Below are 23,299 nucleotides of genomic sequence, written 5' to 3'. Positions count from 1 at the left end.
TGTGAGGCTTACAGACAACTTACAGCTAAACACACTGCATGATTTATCTTTATAATTACGTATTTCTAGCATTGCTAGTCTATAATATTAATGGCATCAACATTTATTAATAACTAAATTATCAGCAATGTAGGTTGGGGTGACTATTTAAGAGTAAATATCCTACCATATTAGTATTTTCTAGGGTATAGTACGTCCTATAATATAATGAGATTCTAATGCCTGCATCTGCTGATGGCAGAGCTGCCAGGAGCGCTATGATTGGCATCTCCTCCTGCCCTAAACTTTCATTCCATCAGCCTGTTCACGAGTCCTTCCCACGGCCACCTTGACACTAGACTTTCCAAGTGAAACACTGAGATGCAAGTTTCAGCAAAAAACTACCCCTGAACTCTGTCTCCTTTTGAGTTCTAATCGAAAGCACCCCAAACCTAGGCTTGGGAGCCCGTGACTTGACGAGAATCCGTTTTCAGGCTCCCGGAGGAAAACCCAGAGTTACATTCCGAGCCGGCCCAGTGGAGCCCGCCAAGGACAAGACCTCAGGGCCAGCTGTCCTGGCTGAGACGCGAACTCCGTCATCGTTTTGTTTTGTTCCATTCCCTTAGCAAACCTATCTGATGGTGTGAGTGTGATGTAAATGGTTTACAGAATGGATCAGGGGAGACTACGAAGACCAAGGGTGATTTGTCACGGATTGTTAACCGGGGTCAAAGTCGCCCAGATGCCTTGTCAGGCACAAGGGCACATGCCCACTGCCCGTGGAGCCGTCGGCCCCACTGAAGACGTACCGGAGGTGCGGGTTCTGGGGTCAGACCACGCCACCAGCTCAGGTTTGCTAACAACCGTTGCCATGGGGATAAACAACTTGAAGGGTTCCAGCGTGTTTCCCTTCTGTCTTTAAACTCATTATTCTTCCCTCTATCTCATTTATTGCTGGTGGGGGCGGGGGGTGGCATTCATATAGTTGTGAAATTAAAAGGGCAAATAACTAGCAGTTGCATGATTGAATGAGGCTATAGAAACCCCCAAACCAGCCAGTTTGATGGGTAAAATTAATCTTAGAAGCGAAACATTTTGTAGCTGAAAAAGCAATTGGGTTGTACGTTGAAAAAAGACCCTCGGTGAGACCTGAAGTATCTGAGCTGATTTTCTGTGCTGATCGGGGAGATACCACAGCTGCTGCTACCTTGTCGCTCTGTGCTGGGCAAGAAAAATCTGAAACATACGGGGTCTGGAGGTTATTAAATAAGAAATCGTTTAACCATGACTCCTGGGGGGTGTGCAGTTTATGTAACAGCTTCCAATGAGTTTGGTTTTTTTTTTTTTAATTCCAGTTACAGAAGAAACGCTGATTTTAATGTTTGGAAGAGATCAAATTTTTGATGAGGTATGCTAAAATCAGCTTGGATTTTCCATTAGAAGGGCATGTTTTTCCTCCCCCAAAAGAGTATAATCCATTTAAAAATCCAAACAATTGCTATTTTTAGAAAACATCTCATCTTACGTCTGTATCGTTCTAAAAACAAGCAGCTGGTTTGGAAGACCCAGGTCACTTGAAATCACCTATCCGGGGCAATCTGGGACACTTTCTTTAGACCTAACTCGAAATAGCCATCTTCAGGATCCTGGACCTTGGGCTCCTTTCTGGGGACATTTTCTTGTTGGCTCGCCAAGCTACAGGGACTTCACAGAGAACCAAAGGGGACTGGACTGGACGCTCATCGCAGATCCGAACTCGGCAGAACACAGAAGGAACGAGTGCTCACCTACGGTCGCAGGGAAATTTGAGTAGGCAGAGTCATTGGTATAAACAAAGGCAGAATTATGGGGAAGAAGCACAGTGAGGTTGTGGGTTCGTAACGCTGGGTGAAACAACAAAAGAAAAAAGAAAAAGCACAATGAATGAGTGACACAAAACACAAACGGAATCCCCATATCTCTCAACTCAGCGGACGCATCGAGAAGCCTGCCTTTTACCCAGCAGACTTTGTCTGTAAGTCCTAGCACCCTCTCCCCGGCGGAGTCCGCATCAGGGCAGACCCCAGCGGCTGGTTCAGGCCGGAAGCTGGGGCGCACGTGCCGCTGCGTTTGGCCGCCAACAGTGGGTCCCATTGGCTGGCTCCCCCTGCCATCGGATCCCTAGTTGAGAGATATGAAATCGAACTCGGCCATAAAAGAGCCTTCACAAGAGGATTAATGGTTGTGATGTCACAAGAATGGATGGAACATGAAACACGGCATGGAAATGACCACACGTTATTATGACAAATGGACAAAGCAACAGAGAACTGAGCAACAAATGACAGAGCAGTGCGCCCGGCAATGGCTTCAGCGCCACTCAGCTGTCCCCAGCAGCAAGACGTGCTGATGGATTCGGGGCCTTTTTTTTCCCCCTTAAGAAGCCTATAATCAAACTGACACATGCCAGCCAGCAGAGCGTCATAACATAAAGAATGGATGCAATCTCCATCTTTCGAGGGTTTCGGGACAAACATCGATATATGCCCAGTTTTATGGGGAATTAATACATTCGGGGAACAAAATTCCACCACAGTGTGGTTGTGTCTGGTCATCTTCCACAATGAGCTGAGCCAAGGGGGCGAGGAGAGAGATACACTGCTCATTACTGGAGACCCTGTTTGAAGTAATTGCTAAGATGTTAGGAGGTGTTCGGACAATGCATTTTCCACTTGGAGGAATGATCTCCTTTCAGAGGCTTTATAATAAAGGCCTTGAGAAAAGAGAGTCAGATTAAAACAAGGGGAAGCCATTTCTTTTAACCTGAGCTAGTCATAAAATAGATTTCCACAGGGCACTTGCACCCCTGTGGTACAGATTCTTTGGAGCAAATACGCAGCCACTGGACGGATTTTCACCGCGGCTGCCACTGCTGCCCGATACGCAGGCCAGCGCGAGGCAGCAGGGGGCGGAGGGAGGTGGCCCGGCCAGCGGGGATGACCCCGCCCTTGGCCAAGCTGCTGCTCTCAGGATGCCAGCCGCCCAGACCTCACCTGTCATGCTTCTCCATTTGCAAATTTCAAGGGAAACGTTTTAGAATCTGAGGCGGCAACTTACAGCAGCCCGTTAAGTCCCGGGAATAAGGAAACAGCCGTGTGCTGGTGTGGGAAGCACAGTGATCAGCAACGTGTCGCGTGTTTTTGTTTTTTTTTTTAATCCATTACAAAGAGCCAGTATGGACTCTGCGAGCACGTGCAAGGACAGCACATAAGCCCTTGCTGTTCACGTCGGCCGTCTGACATGACCAAGAGCGGCAAGGAAAGAGAAATTAAAATGGAAAAGCATCCGAAACCACTCAGCACTTAGACTTTACAAAAGCTTCTTATTGGAATGGAAAAAGCGCTCGGGGAGATTGGGGTCGGGGTGCCTTCTGCACTGCCTGAACTGAGTCAACTGGAAACATTAACGACTTCGCATGGAGTTGGGGACCACTGGAAGCATCTTATATGTTTGATCTTTTCAAAGGGGAGCTGCCAGTCATGTGCAGAGGGGCTGACGGGTAGGAGGGGGGCATCTTTGCTGAGTGAAATGGTGACCCCGCAAACAGGGGGTTCACCTTGTTGGCATGACCTTTGGCGCTAGTTTCAGATGGACCCCTGTTTTGACGGGCATGTTGCTGATGCTAGGTGGGTCTACTCTGGAAACATCCATCTGTGCTCGTACAGAGGCTGATCTATCGTCTGCAGTTTAAAGCTTTAAACAGCTGCTTTTGCTGTAAGGTTGTTGGAGAAAATGCACATCTTAATAGTATTTCGAATCATAAACGCTGTCCTTCAATCATAAAAATCTATAACAGTTCCAGTACAATACTTTGCAATAACAATGATTGGGGGAAGCTACACAGATGCATATTAATCTCCACCATCCTGGCTTCAAAGCGGGTGCTCTTTGCTTGTCTCTCCCGAAGGCCCCCCGATTCCCGAGAGCCACCCTGCCGACAGCCTCAGTTACTCTCACCACCCGTGCCTACCTCCAGTTGTGTCCTGAAGTTCGTGGATCCCGTCCACATTTTCCAACGGCCAGTAATAGGAAGCGGAAGCCAAGACTTCAAACCCTTGGGGGTAAAAAAACAATGATAATGTTAAATCACCACTAGGAAAGACAGAGCTGGACACCAGGAGCTACTTACCACCTGCATCAGGAACGGGAGGTGGAGTCAGCATCGCAGGGGCCGTGGGGTGGGTTCGAAAGGCATGTGAATAAAAACTCAACAGCCACTCCTGGTTTTCGAAAAACTCAGTAAGTTAAAACATAAACGAATATTTGTATAGGATAAAACAGAATAAATTGGAAGGGAGATGATCTTTTAATCAAAGAAAATGAAAGCCACGGCGTCTAATGGTGCCACGTGAGAAGCACGCCCACATGCACCAGAAACAGGACAAGACAGTCCATTATCCCATCATCCCTTCCCGAGTTTTAGAAGAAGTGCCTGATGCAATCAGACAAGAGGGAAAAATAAGGCTGAAAAAGGAGGAAAACCTGCACTGTTATCGTGCTGGGCGTGGTGTTTGGTCTTGAACTTTCTGCTCTCTCTCTCTCTGCTTCCGCCATACTAAAAACGAATTGTTCCAAAATTGCCTCCGTGAGCCTAGTACTTTGAGCAGATGCTATTTTGTGCAGATACATTCTTTTTGGCCCAGCTCTACTCACTTAATACCACACGAATTATTTCATGCATTTTCTTCTCTCTAGCCCTCATAATCAAGCTGGGGTAACTGTCCCTCGGGCGGCTGCACCGTCACACACTCAACCGTTCTCTAACTTGAATCATCTCTTGGATTAGTTCTCTGTGATGGGTTCCCAAAAGTGGAAATAATGGTCCAGATGACGAAATGCCCTAATGTCTGCCAGATCCTAGAAAAGTTAAAATTAAGAAAGGAATCTTCGGGTTGTTCATTGCAAAAAAAAAAAAAGATAATACGATCATTATTTTCAAATGATGTATGCCTGATAATGAAAATGAAAAGCTATTACACATAAGAAAAGAATTTGGAAAGTGAAAAACTGTTACAAACAATAAAAGAACTTAGTAAGACGGCTGATACAGGCTAAATATGCAAATGTCAGTGGCTCTCCTGTATTCAAAAAATAATGCTAAAAAACAGAAGCAAGGTTCTCATTTGCAAATGCAGCCACTAAAGAGAAGACATTTAAGAACAAAAGAATAAGAACTACACCACATGCCCGTGAAGAACACAATAAAACAATACTGAAGGGTGTAAAAGAACCCTTGGATAAATGAAGGACTTAACTTACTCTTTTTTTAATTCTTATTTCGTCTTGAAGTGTAGTCAATTTACAATGCTAGCTTCATGTGTACAGCAAAGCGATTCAGTTCTACATATACATACATACATATTTTTTCAGATTCTTTTCCATTATAGCTCATTACAAGAAATTGAATACAGTTCTCTCTGCTATACAATAGGTCCTTGTTGTTTATCTTTATTTATAAACAGCAGTGTGCATACGGTAATCCCAAACTCCTAACCTAACCCTCCCACACCCCGCTTTCCCTCCAATGACCACAGTTTGTTTTCTATGTCTGTGGGTCTGTTTCTGCTTTGTAAGTAAGTTCATTTGTATCATTTTTTAGATTCCACGTATAGGTGCTATCGTATGATATTTGTCTTTCTCTGTCTGATTTACTTCACTTAGAATGGAGATCTCTAGGTCCATCCATGTTGCAGCCGATGGCATTATTTCATTCTTTTTTATGGCTGAGTAATATCCCATTGTGTATATATAAACACATCACAACTTCTTTATCCAGCCATCAGGCAATGGACATTTAGGTGGCTTCCATGTCTTGGCTATTGTAAACAGTGCTGCCATGAACACTGGGGTGCATGTGTCTTTTTGAATGAGAGTTTTTCTCCACATATACACCCAGGAGTGGGATTGCTGGATCATATGGTAAGTCCATTTTTAGTTTCTTAAGGAAACTCTGTACTGTCCTCCATAGTGGACTTAACCTATTCTTCATAAAGAAAACTCAAAAAATCATTTCAGTTGTCACCTATCCTTTCATTAATATAAATATATATATATTAGGAAATTTGGTGTAGAAATCCTGAGATTTTTGTGTCAGAGAAAGCTGATTGTGGATCTTATAGAGAATGATAAATAAGCAAGAATAACCCAGCAAATCTGGAGAGAGGACGTGAAAGGACAGTGGGGGAGGGGGGCTAGCCACAGCAGATGTTGAGACGCACTGTAAAGCCAGATGGTAAAGGCGATGTGGTCTCACACACGAGTAGACCGTTCAGTGGGGGAGAGCCCATAAATATTCCCAAGCAAATACGAAGGTTTGATTTATTATATAGACGGTATTTTAAATCAGATGAGAAAGTTCATTCATTCAGCCAAAGATATGAGAACCCATCAGCCACCTACAAAAACATTAAGATCCTCACCTCCCTCTTTCTACTGTAACAATTTCCAGATGGATCAAAATTTAAATACCATAAAACAAAACATAAAAGCTTCTGAGCAAAGCAGGTTATAAATATGAAAATTTTTTAATTAAAACAATTTTTTAATTAAAAAGTTTTTACTCTAAAATTTCTGTACGGAAGATTTTTAATATTTCCTGTTCTGAAGAATGAATCAAGCTAAATTAAACTGGGGAACCGTATTTATAGAGCACCTAGAGTAAAACATACTGATTTATTGTTAGCTATATTAAATGCATTCTGCGAATAAAACTCCTGTCATTAAGGAAATTGAAACCAACAGAATATTGAGGCCAAGGACACAGACAGCTCAAAGGAAAAGAAATGCAAATGATTTTTAGAGATATGGAAAGAAGCTCAACCTTGCTCATAATTTTAAAACGCTTGTTTAAACCTGCGGTGAGCTAGCCTGTTCGCTTGTCAGGCTGGCAAACAAGAAGTTACATACACTGAGTTGGCAGGTTCTACCACTTTTCTGGTAAGAGTTCAAATCCACACAGCCTTTCTGGAGGGCAGGATTGTTATATCTATCAAAACTTTAAGCGCACACTCCATGCAATCCAGTCATTCCACGCCTGGGAATTTATTCTGCAGATTCACTCATGCACATGATCAAAGACCTACGTGCAAGAGTAACAGCTGCATTTTTTTTTTATAGTATCAAGAATCTGCCAACAGCATACATGCTCATTAACAGCAGGCTGGCTGGGCAAATACGGGGCGTCTCTATAATGGTCTAGTGTGTAGCTGGTAAATATTGAGGCTCATATACAGGCCTGGATATAGAATGTTCTTCAAGTTACATTGTTACATTTTTAAAACTCAGAGTGAGAAAAAATGTATGTGCTATGAACTATTTGCGTAAAATACAGTTGTCAATGGGCATGGAGGAAGGGAAGAGGAAAAGAGGAAGTGGGGCAGGTCTGGATGGACACCCTAGAAACTGATAACCGTATTTTGGGGAAAAGAAATTGAGGAAGTGGGTATAAGATGTGAGAAGATTTATATTTCTGTTCTATTTGAATGTTCAGACCTGTATTCTTTTAAAAAGTACTTTAAGGCTGGCTTCGCAATTCAAACAACCATAGGTGATGTCCACACTAAATTTTCAGATGAAAACGGAAGTGCCCCGTCTAACATCTGAATTTCTGTCTGCAGGATGCAAACCGCGCACCCAGCCCCACATCATCGGGTCTGCTGTTCAGTTTGCATCAGCGAGGCGGTCCCTCCCGGGTTATGGACACGGGTCCAAACTGGAAGTCAAGAGACTTAGCGGACGTCTGCTGGGAATGGTTCTCGCCAGCACTGCAATCGCGAGAATGCGAAACACAGCGTTCAGACATACTCACTTTCATTTCTACCATGCTTTCTGGGGAAATCTAGGATATTCATTTTGAAGAGGAGAAAACATCCCGGACTTGTTATTCAATTCATCGTGGGGCGGGTAGAGTCAGAAAAGGAACTAACATCTGTGCCCAAAGAACAGACGTTGTATCTTCAGCATACTCATCCTCAGAAAGTAAACCCTGTGGGTAATGAATCTGTTCCTGCCAGCTCCGTTTACAAATGGCCACGTCCGTTCTGGGCAGCAGGGCTGACAGAATCAAAGGACTGTGTCCGCCCCGTCCAAGCCAGCCCAGGGATGGGAAGTGTGAGTGATGGGAAGGGGGGGTCTGCGGTCAGGAGGGGCGGCCACTCCACACCATTGCACTGCGGACGAGGGTGAACTCCCACCACGTTGCACAGACATCTGGTTAACGATCAACACGGAGTTAGTCCAACAGACCGAAAGAAGGAATGGAGGGGGTGATGACTGAAATATCCACAGGGGCCAGGGGCATGAGGAGGTACCTGGACCGAGGCCAGGCATAGTGTTCAAGACGGTTTCCAGCCTGGAAGGCCCAGGCGGGGACCCACCAGGACAGAGGCTGGAAACAAAGGAATCACCCCGAGTTTCGGTACTGAAGTCTCGAGGTGGGAGGGGTGGAGGCTGGTGCAAGTCGGACACTGTGTGTCCTCTCTAAAGAAGAGTGCTGCTCCCCAGGACAGAAGATCACCCCTCTGCAGAGAGATCCCAGGACGAAGCCAGGCCTCCCATTTCCAAAGGCAAGCCAGGAACCCAGATTTTTTCATTTGAAATCTCCCCAAATGTTAATGCTAGCAATTAAGGGTTGTTGTTGTTGTTGTTTTTTTAAATTAAAACATCGCGAGATGTCACCAAGATCCAAAGAACTGAATGTAATATGAAGATGCCTTTTTACAACCTAAGGGGCAAATCACCCATCACCCTGAAACTGTCAGAAGAAGATCTCATTCTTTGCAAATAATTCACTCTGGCTGTTTTCCCAAAAAGAAGGTGAAATGAGATCTCTGGGTTGTACAATCACCTGGTTTTCACCGGATAAACTCTCATACAGACTAAGTGTCTACTTAGACAAGGCAGCAGCCGTGTGATAACCCAGCTCACACAGGGACTTCACAACGTCCCCGGCCCTAAAAGATAAGCTAGGAGAGAGGTTTTCAGCCTGCATCGCCACATCAGTTCTTCAGGGACAACTTCCCGTCTGGGTTTAATGTTCCCTGGATCCAGTTTGGTGAGATAAGGAGGGAGGGAGGGAGGTAAGGAGGGAGGAAAGGAGGGGTATCGATATTCAGAAAGAGAAGCGGGGAGGGTATAGCTCAGTGGCAGAGCGCACGCTCAGCACCCAGGAGGTCCCAGGTTCAATCCCCGGTGCCTCCTCCAGGTGGAAATCAATGAAGAAACCTCACTAGCTCCCCTTCAGCAAACAAACAATATTCAGAAAGAGACACTGTGATAGACGCGTTGCAACTGACTGTACTTCAATTTAAAGCAATAATAAGTATCGCAAGTGACAGCAGTGACAGTGGCCGGCAAATCCTTCTTTGACACTGGTTGGAAAATAAGATAGTAACAGTAAAAGGAAACATTTATCACCAAAAACAGAAAATATTCAAAAAGAAAGTGAACCAAACCTTTCATTTTTTCCTGTTCAGTTTTTCTTCCTAATTTCCCACTTCTATCCCGTCCCTGTTACTCTTTGTGTCACTGAAGCGAAGCCCTTACGCCTTGAATCTGTGTAGGGAGATACGTCCCCAGTGTTCTGCTGACTATTCCGCAGAAATCCACGCCACCCGGAGGAAGACTGGTCCCGGCCGGCCGCTGGGCAGATGGCGGCTCCGTCCTGCTCTGCCCATGGCACACCAAGCTCACCGCCACGGCAGGGCTGGCCTGCCGTCCCCACTGCCCGGAAGGCCCTTCTCTCACTGTGCATAACTCACTCTGTGATTCGGGCCTCAGCCCCCAGGACACCTCCTCTGAGGGGCCTTCCCTGACCACTCCTGGCCACCACCACAATCCACACTCTCTCCCAGTTCCTCATTGTGTCTTCCCGCGGTGCGTACTGTTATTTGAACGCTTCTGTTCGTGAGTATGTTTGCTTTTTGCTTCCCTCCTGTATCAGGCTCTTTGCAGCTTGAGCGCAGAGACCTTGTTCTGTTTGCGCTGTCTCCCCACGTCCAAAACGGGCTGGCACGTGTCTGTGTGTGCACCAGAAATTCAGGGTTTTGCATTTGAAATCTCCTCTCAATCTTAATGTCAGCAATTAATTTTTTTAAACAATATAGGTAGTGGGGGAGGGTACAGCTCAGTGGTAGAGTGTGCGCTTAGCATGCACGAAGTCCTGGGTTCAATCCCCAGCACCTCCATTTAAAGATAAATTTTTTTAACTATACAGGTAGAATGAATGATGAAATGCGATCATGAATAAACAAAAGAATAAACCAGAAAGACTACATATGTAATTCTGATGCCGCCCAAATCTCTGTTTGCCTAATTTTCACATTCAGTAGGGCATAAACATTACTTTTTACCAATTCCATCATAAACACTTTTGTGTCTGCACCAGGGGGATGAAGAATGAGGTTTCTGCCTTGACCTCGTGGTTCCAACGGTCCTTTAGAGGCTATACATACAACACTGTGCTGGTGACAAACACCAGCTGGACGTACTGTGCTGATCATTGCACAAAGGTACAGAAATCAAACCATTATGCCAAACACCTGAAACAAATGTATATTTTTCCCCTTAATGGAAGCACTGGAGGTTGAGCCCAGGACCTTGTGCACACCTAGCACGTGCTCGACCCCTGAGCTATACCCCCCAACCAAAGCTAATGCAATTTGAAATGCCAGTTATATCTCAATTAAAAAATAAAAATGAAGGAAAAAAACTATTGATTCACCCAGAAAAAAAAAATCCACTCTGTAAACAGAGGGAATTATAATTACCATAATCACGGTGTTGGCCGCCCGGCCCTCTAACTGGGGCCAGTGAGGCAAGCGGCACCGCCCCCTGGAGATGAAACCAGCTGCCCACGTCCCCCAGGGCCAGGAAACTTGTGGACGATGACATGGGTTTTAAGTCCCCCTTTCCTCATTAAAAAAAGTCATCTGTTTATAAACTTTTTTTAAATGACGTGCAATCTCTTGGCTGGTACCATTCATGGATTAGATCTACCCACGGTCGCAGTTTCCGAACACCGTCCTTGGGGCCCGAGCAAGAAATTGGGCAGCCTGGGGCCAGAGAAAAGGTTTCAGGTGTGGGGTGGGGTCCCCAGCTTCCCCTCTCTGGGCCTCACCTCCATCTGCTGTCAAATGGGGAGGTGGGCTAGATAGAGCTTGGTGGTCCTTCCAGCCACAGCATGCTGTAACGTCTCCAAAATGACAGAACACAGATAACGCAAAGACTCAAAAGGATCTGAGGTTGCTTTCCAACTATTGGTGAAACTAAACGCCTTCCTGCATGGGGGAGAGAAAGACCGGGGAGATGCAGGCAGCTGAGCCAGATAATGAAGCCAGACCCCCAGCTGGGCGCTGAAATCACCAGGCTGGCCATCTTCAGTGACTCAGCTCAGCAGACGGCCAGCAAATCAGCTGACGGCGCTCATCCAGCCAGCGGACAGTTAGCTAAGCACCCACTGTGCGCAAGCACGGTGTTGGGAAGCAGGAAACGCGGACTCACCCGGTTAGGGCCCCAGAAAGGACGGCCTGGCGTGGGTGTGCTGGAAAACAGGCTGCCCTTCAGGAGACTAGGAGTCCAGCCTCTACTGGGGACCCCTGCTTCAGGCTCACCTAACAGCCAGGGCACCCCTCCCCCAGCCACTCCACACCGTGACCGCCTCAAGTCACCTCTGTGCCCTACCGGCTGTGCGCCCTTGAGCCAAGCACTTACTCTCTGGGAGAGACCGCGTCCTCACCTGCAGCAGGAGAGTGACGAGGCCCCTTCCAGGGGCTGGGGGTTGTACAGGGTCGACGTAACCCCACCCCAGACACCATCATCTTGGCGTTCTTACTTCCCACTTCGCGTTCCTCAGAATAAAAGGCTACAGTTCACGTAGCCACGGCCACACTCATAAGTACTCGGGCTGTGTCCACATCTCTTCCCACTCGATCTGCAGATACACACCACCACGTACAAAACAGATAAACAACAAGGTCCTACTGTGCAGCACGGGGAGCTGTATTCAATAGCTTGTAATAACCTATAACGGAAAAGAATCTGAAAGGAGCACATGTGTATAATGAAATACTATGCTGTGCACCAGAAATTAACACAACACTGTAAATCAACTACACTCCAATTAAAAATATATATATTTTTTAAAAAAAACCCAAATTTCTTCCCATTAGGAACAGGGTCTCTGCGCGTTGATGTGTGCCTAGGCGGTCGCTCTCGGGAAGGCCGGCTGGGGGTCAGGCTTCCTCCGCCGGGCTCCCCTCGGGATGCTGCAGGCGTCCTGCGCAGAAGCAGAAACGCAGCAAGGCTCCCAGGGGCTGACGCTGCAGTGACACTGGGGGGTCTGACCTGTCAGCAGGAAGGGGGCTGAGCAGGGTCCACGACGGAGGAAGAGAAGACAAGGTAAAAGGACTGGAGAGGAAGAGGGAGAGGGAGGGAATAAGAGGGAAAGGATGGCAGGAAAGAAAAGGCGAGAGAAAGAGAAGGAAGGAAGGACAGAAGGTGGGAGGGAGGGAGGAGAGAGGGGAGGAAGAAAAGGAAAAGAAGAAATAACGCCTCGTCCACAGGGGATGAAGACCCACCTAGGTTAGCCTTCATCTGTATTCTCAGTGGGAAGGAGGGAAGGCAGAAGAGAAGGAAATAATGGGCACCACACACTCGGGGTGACGGAGAACGAGAAGAGCGAGAGCGTGACAGCTGGAGAACTCGTCAGGAGCGGCGCCCTCCAAGCGCCGAGCACCGCTCGCCAGGCGGCCCGGGGCTTAGCAGCCAGCACCCCCGGGCCCAGTTCTCCACACGGGCTTTGGCGCTCGTTGATTCTTTTTAGTAACACTTCTATGATCGTCAGTATCATTACTACTTCTCTACAGTGGTTAGCTGACCGAGGAACGCTTTTTTCCCAACCCTAAGTTAAGACGTGAGAGGAGCAGTTTCTCTATGGAACCAAGATTGAATTTAAGCCGTTCCTTGAAATTGAGGGTCAAGGATGCGAGTGGACATGGGTGGACATGGGTGGGCACGGTGGCCTCCACATGGCCAAGGCCTGAAGTGGGGAACGCCTACAGCTTCCTCTCCACCTGCCCGGGCCGGAGCCTCAGGGCGGTCTGGTGGCTCTGCCTGACATCCCCGGCCAGAGGGCTGCCCGCATCTCCCCTGGGAAGCCAGCAGGAGCCTCCAGGCGTGGAGAAGCGAGAGGGGCTCTCTTTCACGTGGTGCTGGATGGAGTTCTCTATCCCCAACCACAGAAAGCCCTTTTCTTTCTTTCAGCATTTTGGAAAGGGGAGCTGGTGCAAATGCACTGCCTTCACACCCTTTCAACAGAAGATTTAACTTGAACGTGGGGACGAGAGAGAAATGGCAACACCAGAACCACTGAGAAGGGCAGGTGGAGGTGGGGGACAGCGGGATGTCCCCAAATCACCGTGAGCGCAGCGTCCCTCCAAAGGGGACGGAGCCCCACCCCACGTCCGCCTTCACCCGCAGGGCACTGCTGCTCCCTCCAGACCTGAGCTGTCCCCTGGGACCTGCATGGGCCGGGGTGCTGTGCCCACAATCTCCGGTGAGTCGGTAACGCCCAGCTCGCCGGGGAGGCGGGCAGCGCTGCTCATAGGAGAAATCGTGGGTCAGAGGCGTGCCCACCCCGAGGCCGGGGCTGTTCTCACAGCTCCCGAACAAGGACTTGGGGTCTCCTCCACCACGCACAAGCCAGCCAAGCAGCAAATGGGATCGAGGACCAGCCAGGCCAATTCCCGCCACCCTCACACAGGCCTCCGCCTCTACGCGCTGGGCCTCCGGCTGCAGAGGAGGCAGCAGAAGGCTTCATGCCCTCTCCGCCCGCCCCGGTGGAGAGCCTAGTGCCAGTACTTGCAGGCCGAGGACTCACGGCGGCAGAAGAAACGTGGGCCCGGCAGCAGGAAAGCACGCGGGCAGAGGGTTTCCTCGGAAGGGCCAGAGGGGCCAAGTTCCCATGGTGGGACGGGGACAGAACGGGGCGGGGAGGGAGCACTAAGTCCGCTCCAGCGAATCGAATCTGCACAGGAGACACATGATGGGGGCCCGAGACAGAGCTGCTCCCTCCATCCGAGCTCACCTCGTTTCCTGAATCACAAGGTTTCAAATGCCCCAGAGCCAGAGGCTCCCGGGCGCGCACGGGGAGACCTGCTTCTCCAAGTCGGACGTGGGCGGTGAAGCAGAGTGACCCGGAGGGCAGGGTGTCAGGGCGGCTGGGGGCCAGAGGCGCCCCAGGAAGGGCCCCTCGCCCACAGGTGCAGAAACAGACAAGCAAAGTGCTTCCAGACCCCCGCGCTGCGCGGAGCGGGAGGGGAGCTGCCTTACCTGGATGGGCCTGTGACCTGGCGACGGCTCCGTGCACCTGCGCACAAAACACCACATTGTGAGACCCGCTGGGAGCCCCCTGGCAGAACCTAGCCCGCCGCGGTGAGAGCGGCCGGGGACGTTACCTGGAAGCCGCAGTGAAGTAAGAGCAGCCAGGGACGCCAGCAGCAAAGGGGCAGCAGCTTCCTCATGGTGTTTCTCCCCCGACGAGGTGAAAATGTGGTCCAAGCGGAATTCCCGAGGGTCTCTGGCACAGTGTCCTCTTTAGTTTTCACTTCCTTGGGAAAAGGACATTTTCACATGTTCCAGAAAGAAAGACAAAACCCCCACAATCTGTTTCTCCAAAGTTTGTGAACCACAGAGAGTTAACGCAGGGAGTCAGCCGCGGGGAGCTAACCGGGGTTTGTCCCTCGCCTTCCAGTGCTTCAGTCTCCGGTGACCGCTAAACACACCGGCGGGGCGGACGGGCTGGGGGCCGGGGAGGAGAAGCAGCCCCGGGCACGGCCGGGGGCAGTGGGGCTGGGGCGGCAGCGCTCAGCCTCAGGCTCGCAGAGGGAGGTCGTGGCCCCTCACGGTTTCCTTTTTATGTCAAGAGTCCTCATTGTCTCCATACAGGTTTGGAGTTGGACGGTTCTCTCCTTCCTAGACGTGGGAGGAACTTTCTGGAGCCCCCGTGGGCGCCCCGGCTGGTGCGTCTCTGCCCAGCTCCTGGCGGTCTGACCCTGGCTCACAGCTCGTCTGTCCGTCCTGTCTGTCCGTCCCCAGCGCCCGGAGTGGAGAGAGTGAGTGATGTCAGGCCCGCTCCACAAACTTCGCTCTGCTCTGCTTCTCTATTTATATCCCATGGCTGCTCTGCCCTTCCTGGGTCCTAACACCAGTCCGTTAAGAGCAACTGGAAACGTTTTCAGGACCTTAGGTTCAGAAGCAGAGGGAACAGACCTGCGCTGTGTCCACGTTAGGTGCCTTCCAACAACACCCTCAGAAGTCGGCACAAACACCAACAAATACAAAACGTACAGCAAACCATAAACTCCGTGGAGAGCTGAATTTTGTCTGCCCAAAGAAAGAAAGAAGATGATCTAGGGGGTGGGGAAAGACAGTGAACTGCACCCCCGTGCCCTCCACATAATTCTGGCATTTTTCTCTTTAACCCTTTCCCAGGCGAATGAAACCATTTACAAGGTGATCTGTGCGATCACACCAGACCCCAGGTCCCAGCCAGCACAGCGACCCGCACAGCGTTTTCAAGGGGACAGCAGAGCAGCAGACCCTGCACCTCATTTCACAAGAGACCAAAACTTCATCTAATCTACACAGCATACGTGTAAACACACACACACACACACACACACACACACACACACGGTTACCGTCACAGCTGTAATGTGCTGTGGTTTAACACCTCCCTGTAGCACTGCCAGTGTTCACTCGCTGTGTGTTCTTAGGCAAGTTACTGAACATCTCTGTTTCAAATTCCTCATCTGTAAAATGGAGGTAATCGTTCCTGCTCCCTGGGGTTGTAATAAGAAATGAGATGATACAGACAAGGCTCTCAAAAGCAGTGCTTGGAAAATATGCAGCACCCCATAAAGGCTTGCTATTTTTTGCAATGAAAAAAGACACAGCACTCAATAAATGTTAGCTCGGATCATTACTATTACTGTAAAGTAGACAATAACACCCATTAAACGTTAGCTAATATTATTACCTCCTCCATCCTGACTTTAAATGGGAACAGTCCTGAGGCCAAGCACTTCCTAAAGAGGGTAAGAAAATGACTTCCAGTCTCCATGGGGGAGAAAAAAAATGTGATGTCAAAACCGGGAAGTGATTATTTTTAACTTGTGCCTGCAGCCCACAGCCTCGCGGATGATCTGAGAGCCTGACCCCCCCCGCACCGCTGCAGCTGGGCTCCAGAAAACTGCCCGCACGGTTCTCTATCTCTTCGCAGTTGAGAAAATGATCAATTCCACTGTTGTAATTACGACCTTTATCCTGTTGCCTCGGCTGGTGGCCTCGGGGAAACGAATCTACAGCCTTTATCTCTGCATTTCGGCAGTCTTCTGCCCTCCAGCTGCCTCCCGCTGGAAGAAAGGGAAGCAGGCAGCAGGAACCGCAGGAGATGCAGGTTTTCTCGGTGCAGTTCTTCATTTGCAAAGAATTAGACAGATTGCTAATGATGTGGAGCTTGCCCATTGCCCAGACTGGACCCCTGCCAGTACATTGCTTTTTTTTTTTTTTCTAACAGGGGGAGACAATTAGATCTATTTATTTTTAGAGGAGGGACCAGGGATTGAACCCTGGACCTCATGCATGCTAAGCATGCGCTCTACCATTTGAGCTATACCCTCCCCACCCCCAGTAATATTCCTTTTTTAACCATAAAATTCAGCATCAGGTAATGGGAGGTATCGCAGCACAGTAATAGTCATGTGAACTGGATATAAATCAAACTCGGCAGAGCCTGCCCTCACTCGCCGTGGACTTACCTTCCGTCTCAACCCCCTGCAGAGCAGGTTTGTGTGGATTCACACCGCTCACCTTCCCCCCTGCGTGCTCGGGTGCTGAGACGAGCCCGCCCTCGTGGAAAGCAGCCTGCCCCGCAGTGGGAGACGCTGGAGATGGCGCTGGCGGAGCGTGGTCCGGGCGCCGGGACCGTGGACCCTCTGTGTGCTGGCCTCACCATCTCCTTCAGGTCAGCCCCAAGACCATCTTGACGCTCATGCTTCCGCTCCTTAAAGCCTTTCCTTTTCTGTTACATTTTTCTTGGTGCCGCTGCTGCCCGACGCCCTTTATACCTTCAGTGTTTATGTCGTTTGCTATCAGTGTCTCCCCATAAGAGTAGGGAAATTTTTCTGTCTGGTTTACTCTGTATCCTCAGCCCCTAGAACAGGGCTAGTACTTAATATTCAAGATATTATTCAAACAATATTTCTAGGTTTTTATGGATTTATAATGTGTTAGTTTCTGGTGTACAGCATAGTGATCCAGTTATGCATATATTCAATATAGGCTATTACAAGCTATTGAATAGAGTTCCCTGTGCTGTATGGTAGGACCTTGTTGTTTATCTATTTTATATACAGTAGTGTGTATCTGCTAATCCCAAACTCCCAATTTAGCCCTCCCCACTCCCCTTTCCTCTCTGGTAACTGTAAGCTTGTTTTCCATGTCTGTGAATTTGTTTCTGTTTTATAATTAAGTTAATTTGTTTCATTTCTTTAGTTTCCCCATACAAGTGATATATGATTTTTGTCTTTGTCTGGCTTACTTCACTTAGTATGGTCATCTCTAGGTCCATCCATGTTGCTGCAAATGGCATTTCATTCTTTTTTATGGCTGAGTAGTATTCCATTGTATAGATATACCACATCTTCTTTATCCAGCCATTTATCAATGGACATTTAGGTGGCTTCCATGTCTTGCCTGTTGTAAACAGTGCTGCTATGAACACTGGGGTGCATGTGTCTCTTTGAGTTTTCTCCAGATATATGCCCAGGAATGGGATTGCTAGCTCATAGGGTAAGTCCGTTTTTAGTTCTTTAAGGACTCTCCACACTGTTTTCCACAGTGGCTGCACCAAATTGCATTCCCACCAACAGTGTAGGGGTGCTCCCTTTTCTCCACACCCTCTCCAGCATTTGCCATCAATAATATCTCTTGAATGAGCGAATGTGTTTAACTCAAGGGGTGGAAAAATTGTTATGCTACGGTAAAAGTATATCAGGTTTGTACTGGGGTAGATGTTAATTAAATATTTTAAATGGGACCCTAATGTCCCTTACGTGTGAAATTTTTTAAAATAAATAAATAAATAAAACTTGTAGTCATAGAAGCAAAGCAGAATGGTGGTTTTGGGGGAGTTGGGGGCGGAATGGGGAGAGGTTGGTAAAAGGGTACAAACTTTCCGTTACACGATGACGCGGCCTGAGGAGCTAAAGTACCACATGGTGGCTGTGGCTGGTGAAACTGTGGTGTAATTGAAGTTTGCTAAGAGAGTAGAGCGTAAGTGGGCTCACCAAAAAAAAAAAGAAAAAAAGGTAAACATGTGAGGCGTGAGTTGAAGGACGTGTTAATTTGACCCTACTGCGGGAACCCTTTCACAAGCACACACACGTGTATCAGGTCACCACGCTGCACACCCAACGTGTGTTACAGTTTGTCAACTATACATCAATAAAGCCGAACAAATGTAAAGGGACTTTAAATTCCAGTTAGGCTCTATTCCGTAAACTTTTACAAGGATGAAGCCAAGTGTGAAGCCGGCTGAAAACGGGGACATAATTAGATGACTCACCCACATCCAGACAAGCGTCCTCGTGCCCGGCAAGAGGACAGCCCGCTCCCCACGAAGGAAAACGCCGCAGAGCTGCCCAGACGCGGGGCAGGGCTGGAGAAGCAGTGAGGACCACCAGTCCTTAACGCCTGACTCTCATCACCCCTGCACACCTCCCCACCCTCCACATGCCCTGCAGCAAACCATCAGACCTGTGAGGAGCCGCTGGGCCCTGCTGATCCCCCCACTGGGTTCCCAGAGCCCGCCCGGGAAGCACACCCTGAAATCACACGCACAACTTTGTCCAAATGCAGACTATGTGAAATTTTAGGGGAAGAGTGTGCATAGATTTCATCCAGTTTCCAAAGAGGAGGGGAGAGGTAAAAGCTTAAAAAGTTGTCGAGTTGGGGAGGAGGGTTTTACGCAAGGCTGTGCATGGCCGACGTGGCTAATGGCCTACCCAGATCTAGTCTCTCCCTTCTCCCCAGGCAGAACCCCACGTGCATCCGGGTGCCCGTAAGCTCAGTGAAAAGTGATCGCTTCCCTTTCAGTCAGGGTGGCCAAGTGGAGACACACAGCAAGATACAGGGAGAGGTGTCCGGCATGGGCGTCTGAGAAAACGCTTGTCATCTTCGCTCTTCCTGAAGCCTGTTGCCCTGGACCTTCTTTCTGGCCAGAACGTGGAAGTGATAAGAAGGGATGGAGAAGGGCCTTCAAGAAGGACACGGAGCTCACCCTCTCTCAGAATCCGTCAAAAATGCATCCACACGTGAAACAATTCTCACAGAATACGTACTGAACTTTGGCAGAAGCCCTTGTACAAGTGGAAACACAAGGAAAACCTTAAAACCAGACAAAGACCTGCTGTGTAGCACAGGGAACTCCGTTCAATACTTTGTAACAGCCTATGATGAAAAAGAACGTGGAAAGGAGTACATATGTATATATACATACAGCTGAACACATATGTGTATGAACACATATGAGTACGCGGTACACCAGACATTAACACAACGCTGGAAACTGACTATTCCTGAAGAGACGGGGACGCTCTCCTGCAGGAGCAGGAGTGGGAAAACCAAGCTTTTGCTCCGAGGACGTAGAAAGCTGGAAGGAGCATTTCCCACTCTGCAACAAGAACAGCCCTTTAACCTCCAAAATCGTGACTTATCCTGACCCCATGAACAGGGAGCGTTTGAGAGACCCTGCCTGGCTGGAGGTGTGAGGAAGACAGACCCCTCCAAGGAGAGAGGGGACGTGGGCCTTGGCTCATGTGAGGCAGAGCACGGGAAGAAGTGGGGCTCCAGCAGGTAAGGAGAATTTGGCAAAAGAATTGCAGTGAGGGGGAGGGTACAGCTCAGGGGTAGGGCACGTGCTTAGCATGCACGAGGTCCTGGGTTCAGTCCCCAGTTTCTCCAGTATAAACAAACAAGCCAAATTACCCTACCACCACCAAAAAAAAAAGAATTGCAGTGATGTTGGAATGTCTGGTGTGGACAAGGCTGAGAGCACAGGGTCCTGGCTGCTGCAAACAAAGGGGAGGTCACACCCCCCCTTCTCCGTGACCCCAACAGGTACTCAGAGGAAAATGAGGGCAGGGGGGGAGCCTGGAGACAGTCTCTCAGTGGGGCCCACTGGAGAAGTGAGTGGCCACCACCACGAAGGCATCATGCCTGCCTGGGCCTTGTCCCCCAGGGACCACAGTCCTGGAGTCGCTGGAGGACAGCCAGCACTGCACCCCAGGGCACCAGGAGCACCTCTATGGCAGGAGGCAGGGGAGACACCACCCTCTGACCCCAGAGAGAGGCAGGGAGATCCCCTTCTCCTGGGAGAGGGGCAGAGCCGCTGAGGAAATCCACCCGTGACAAGGGACTTGGGCCACCTGAGACTGAGGCTGACCAGGGAAACAGAATTCCCACTGCCTGACTTCCAGGCCAGCAGGACTCAGCACCCTGGTGATGGGAGAGGCGAGAGCACGAGATGTTCTGGCAGACGAGAAAGGCCTAAAACTGAAAGTGGAGCAGGAACACTCTGCCAAAGCAAACCCCCCCCAAGTGCAAGGTTATGCCAGAGGCAGCCGAAGCCAGGGGTGCACCGAGGTAACCACGGCAACAGAACCCAAACCCAGCTCCGCTGCTAACCAGACTGGCTTAACACGCACACACATGCATGCACACACGCGTAGTCATGCTCATGTGACACACACACAGCATGTGCATGCATGCACACACATGCATTTACACACTTGCACACACAGGCACAAGCACGCATGTGCACTAGTGACCTAGCAGAAAAGAGCTGTACCCATTTCCCGGCATGAATACTACTTACCTCAGTCTGCACTGTTTCCCGCCTGATGCCCAGCACTCATTCTAAAATTGTGACACACACAAAAAAGCAAGAAAAACCAACACGCTGTCAAGAGACAGAGCAATCAAAACTGGAAGTCAGAAAGGTTCCAGTAACGCTGACTAATATGTTAAATGCTTTCCTGGGACGTGCGACAGCCCTGATGGACAGGAGGGAAAGGTCTGCAGAGAGACGAGGCGCACACGAAGGAGCAGAATGGAAATGCTCTCACTAAAGATGCAGCTGATAACAGATCGAACACTCCTGCTCTGGGCTCAGCAGGAGACTCAACACTGGCGGGGACGGAATCCACGAACCCTACGATAAGTCAATTAAAATGAGCCGAGCCGAAGCACAAAGTCAAAAAAAAATAATTTTTTTAAGAAAACAGAGCATGAAGAAGCGTATCTCACTATCCGATATTCTGATGCTGAAATTGAAATTCCAGATGTAGACGGGAGAGAGTGAGGCAGAACAAGGCATTTGAAAAGACAACGGACAAGAAAGTCCACAAATAATGAAATACATTCAACCACAGACCCAAGAAGCTCAGACAATCCCAAGAAAGATAAACACCAAACACACCACACAGGTGCGCACCCACAGATGCACACACACACGCATGTGCACACACGTCACACCACACGTGCACACACACCATGTAAACACACTACATAAACACGCCTGGACACATGATCACCAAAAGAGAAATCACGAAGGCAGCAAGAGGAAAATACACATCACGTACGGAGGAGCCAGTAGACTTCTTATCAGAAACTGTGCAAGTCAGGAGACAATGTGGTGAAACATCCGGAGTTTGGGGCATGAGGAGGAGGGGCCCTGCAACCCAGAACTCTGTATCTAGTAACATTATTTTTCAAAGTGAAGGAGAAAGGCTGGGAGTCGGGGGACTGAGGAGTGCCTGGTCCTGGGTATAATTTCTCTGGGGGGAGGGTGAAAATGTTCTGAAACTAGACAGTAGTGATGGCTGCATAACTTCGTGAATATACAAAAAAAATCACTCAATTTTGCACCTTAAAGAAGTGAGTTGTAGGTGCTTGAATTTTACCTCAATAAAAAATGAAAGAGAGGGGGAGGGATCAAGATGGCAGAGCAAAAAGAGGCTGGGCTCCCCTTCCCCACAAGAACGCATCAAAAATACATGTACGCGTGGAACAGCTCTCACCGAAAACCAGCTGGAGACTGGCAGAAAGACTCTTGTACAACCAAGGCTGTAAAAAAAATCCACGTGGAGTCAGGTAGGAAGGGGAGAGATGTGATCAGGCCAAGACCTGTGCCCCTAGGCAGGGACGCAGAGGAGGAAAGGGATTACGCAGGGGGAAGACCCTCCCTGGGGAGTGAGCAGCTCAGACCACACGCGGGCCATCCCGGTCCCGGGGTCTGACAGTGGGAACATGGGTCCCGTTAGCTGGTTGGAAAGCCAGTGGGACTAACAGGAGGGCTGTAAGAAACCTAGACTCCCCTTGTAATGAGTGTGCACACACACATGCTCACACCCAGGAACCCGGCAGAGGGAGCAGACTGAAACTGCCCGGGACTCCCGTGGCCACACCCGCACACACCCCAGCGCACGCCACGTGCCTGCTCTCACCCGTGCAGCTCCGGTGCAGCTCCCCACGAGGACAGAAGCCGCCATGGCCAGAGAGGGTGTGCAGCTGTCGGGGACAGGGGTGGCGACAACCCAGCACTGCATCCAAACAAGGCGAGAGTGGCCGTTACCAATGTTCTCGGAGGCAGCAGGTCAGGACCCCTGGCTGGTGGGCCGAGACCACCCCAGCGTTCGTCCAGGCCTGCACCAGGTGCTCACTCTGGGCCTTTCAGTCCAGCCCTGTTCCCCTCTGGGGCGAAGGTGCCCTGGCTGGGATAGGGAGCGTGCACACTCAGAGGGAACGGAACAGGCTCGAACATGACCCTCTGGGCTTCTGCTCCAGCACCTGGGGACCCACCCCCAAGCCCGCTAGGGTGGTGAGAGCCCTGAGCAGAGGAGAAGGCCCTCCTTCTCCAGCATCACCTCCCACCAAGGTGCCAGCTGCCAGCACGTTGTGGGGCAAGACAAGGCCCTCAGATTCAGCTCTCCCACCAAAGCCACTGGGCACAGGCAGACTTCGTAGGGAGGCTCCCACACAAGGACACACCTTCAAGACCAGGTTAGGTAGCTGTTTCTCCTCATTTCATAGAGATAGAGAAAGTCTCAAGGAGTGAGAAGACTGGAATATATTTCAGACAAAAGAACAAGAAAAAAAAAAAAACCTAAGAAACAACTAATGAAACAGAGATAAATAATTTACCAGATAAAGAGTTCAAAGC

General features: G+C 49.3%; 1 protein-coding gene across 5 annotated transcripts in view; it reads right to left on the bottom strand.

Annotated features, from left to right (window-relative positions):
* ADGRD1 (adhesion G protein-coupled receptor D1) overlaps nt 1-23,299 on the bottom strand; it is a 157,308-nt gene that overhangs the window by 110,885 nt on the left and 23,124 nt on the right. The window contains exons 1-4 of one of the 5 annotated variants that reach the window (XM_064481329.1): nt 14,472-15,165; nt 14,347-14,383; nt 3,989-4,072; nt 1,767-1,862 (exon numbers count right to left, since the gene is read on the bottom strand). In XM_064481329.1, coding sequence (XP_064337399.1) covers nt 1,767-1,862; nt 3,989-4,072; nt 14,347-14,383; nt 14,472-14,537 — 283 coding nt within the window. In that variant the 5' untranslated portion in view covers nt 14,538-15,165. Of the gene's footprint in view, nt 1-1,766; nt 1,863-3,988; nt 4,073-14,346; nt 14,384-14,471; nt 15,167-23,299 lie in introns of those variants that run through there. The other 4 variants (XM_064481326.1, XM_064481327.1, XM_064481328.1 and 1 more) reach the window with 4 other exon arrangements.

The sequence above is a fragment of the Camelus dromedarius genome, chromosome 31 (assembly GCF_036321535.1).
Source record: "Camelus dromedarius isolate mCamDro1 chromosome 31, mCamDro1.pat, whole genome shotgun sequence".
Lineage (NCBI taxonomy): Eukaryota > Metazoa > Chordata > Mammalia > Artiodactyla > Camelidae > Camelus > Camelus dromedarius.
The sequence above is the reverse complement of the archived record's forward strand: the minus strand, read 5'-3'. Positions and strand labels throughout refer to the sequence as shown.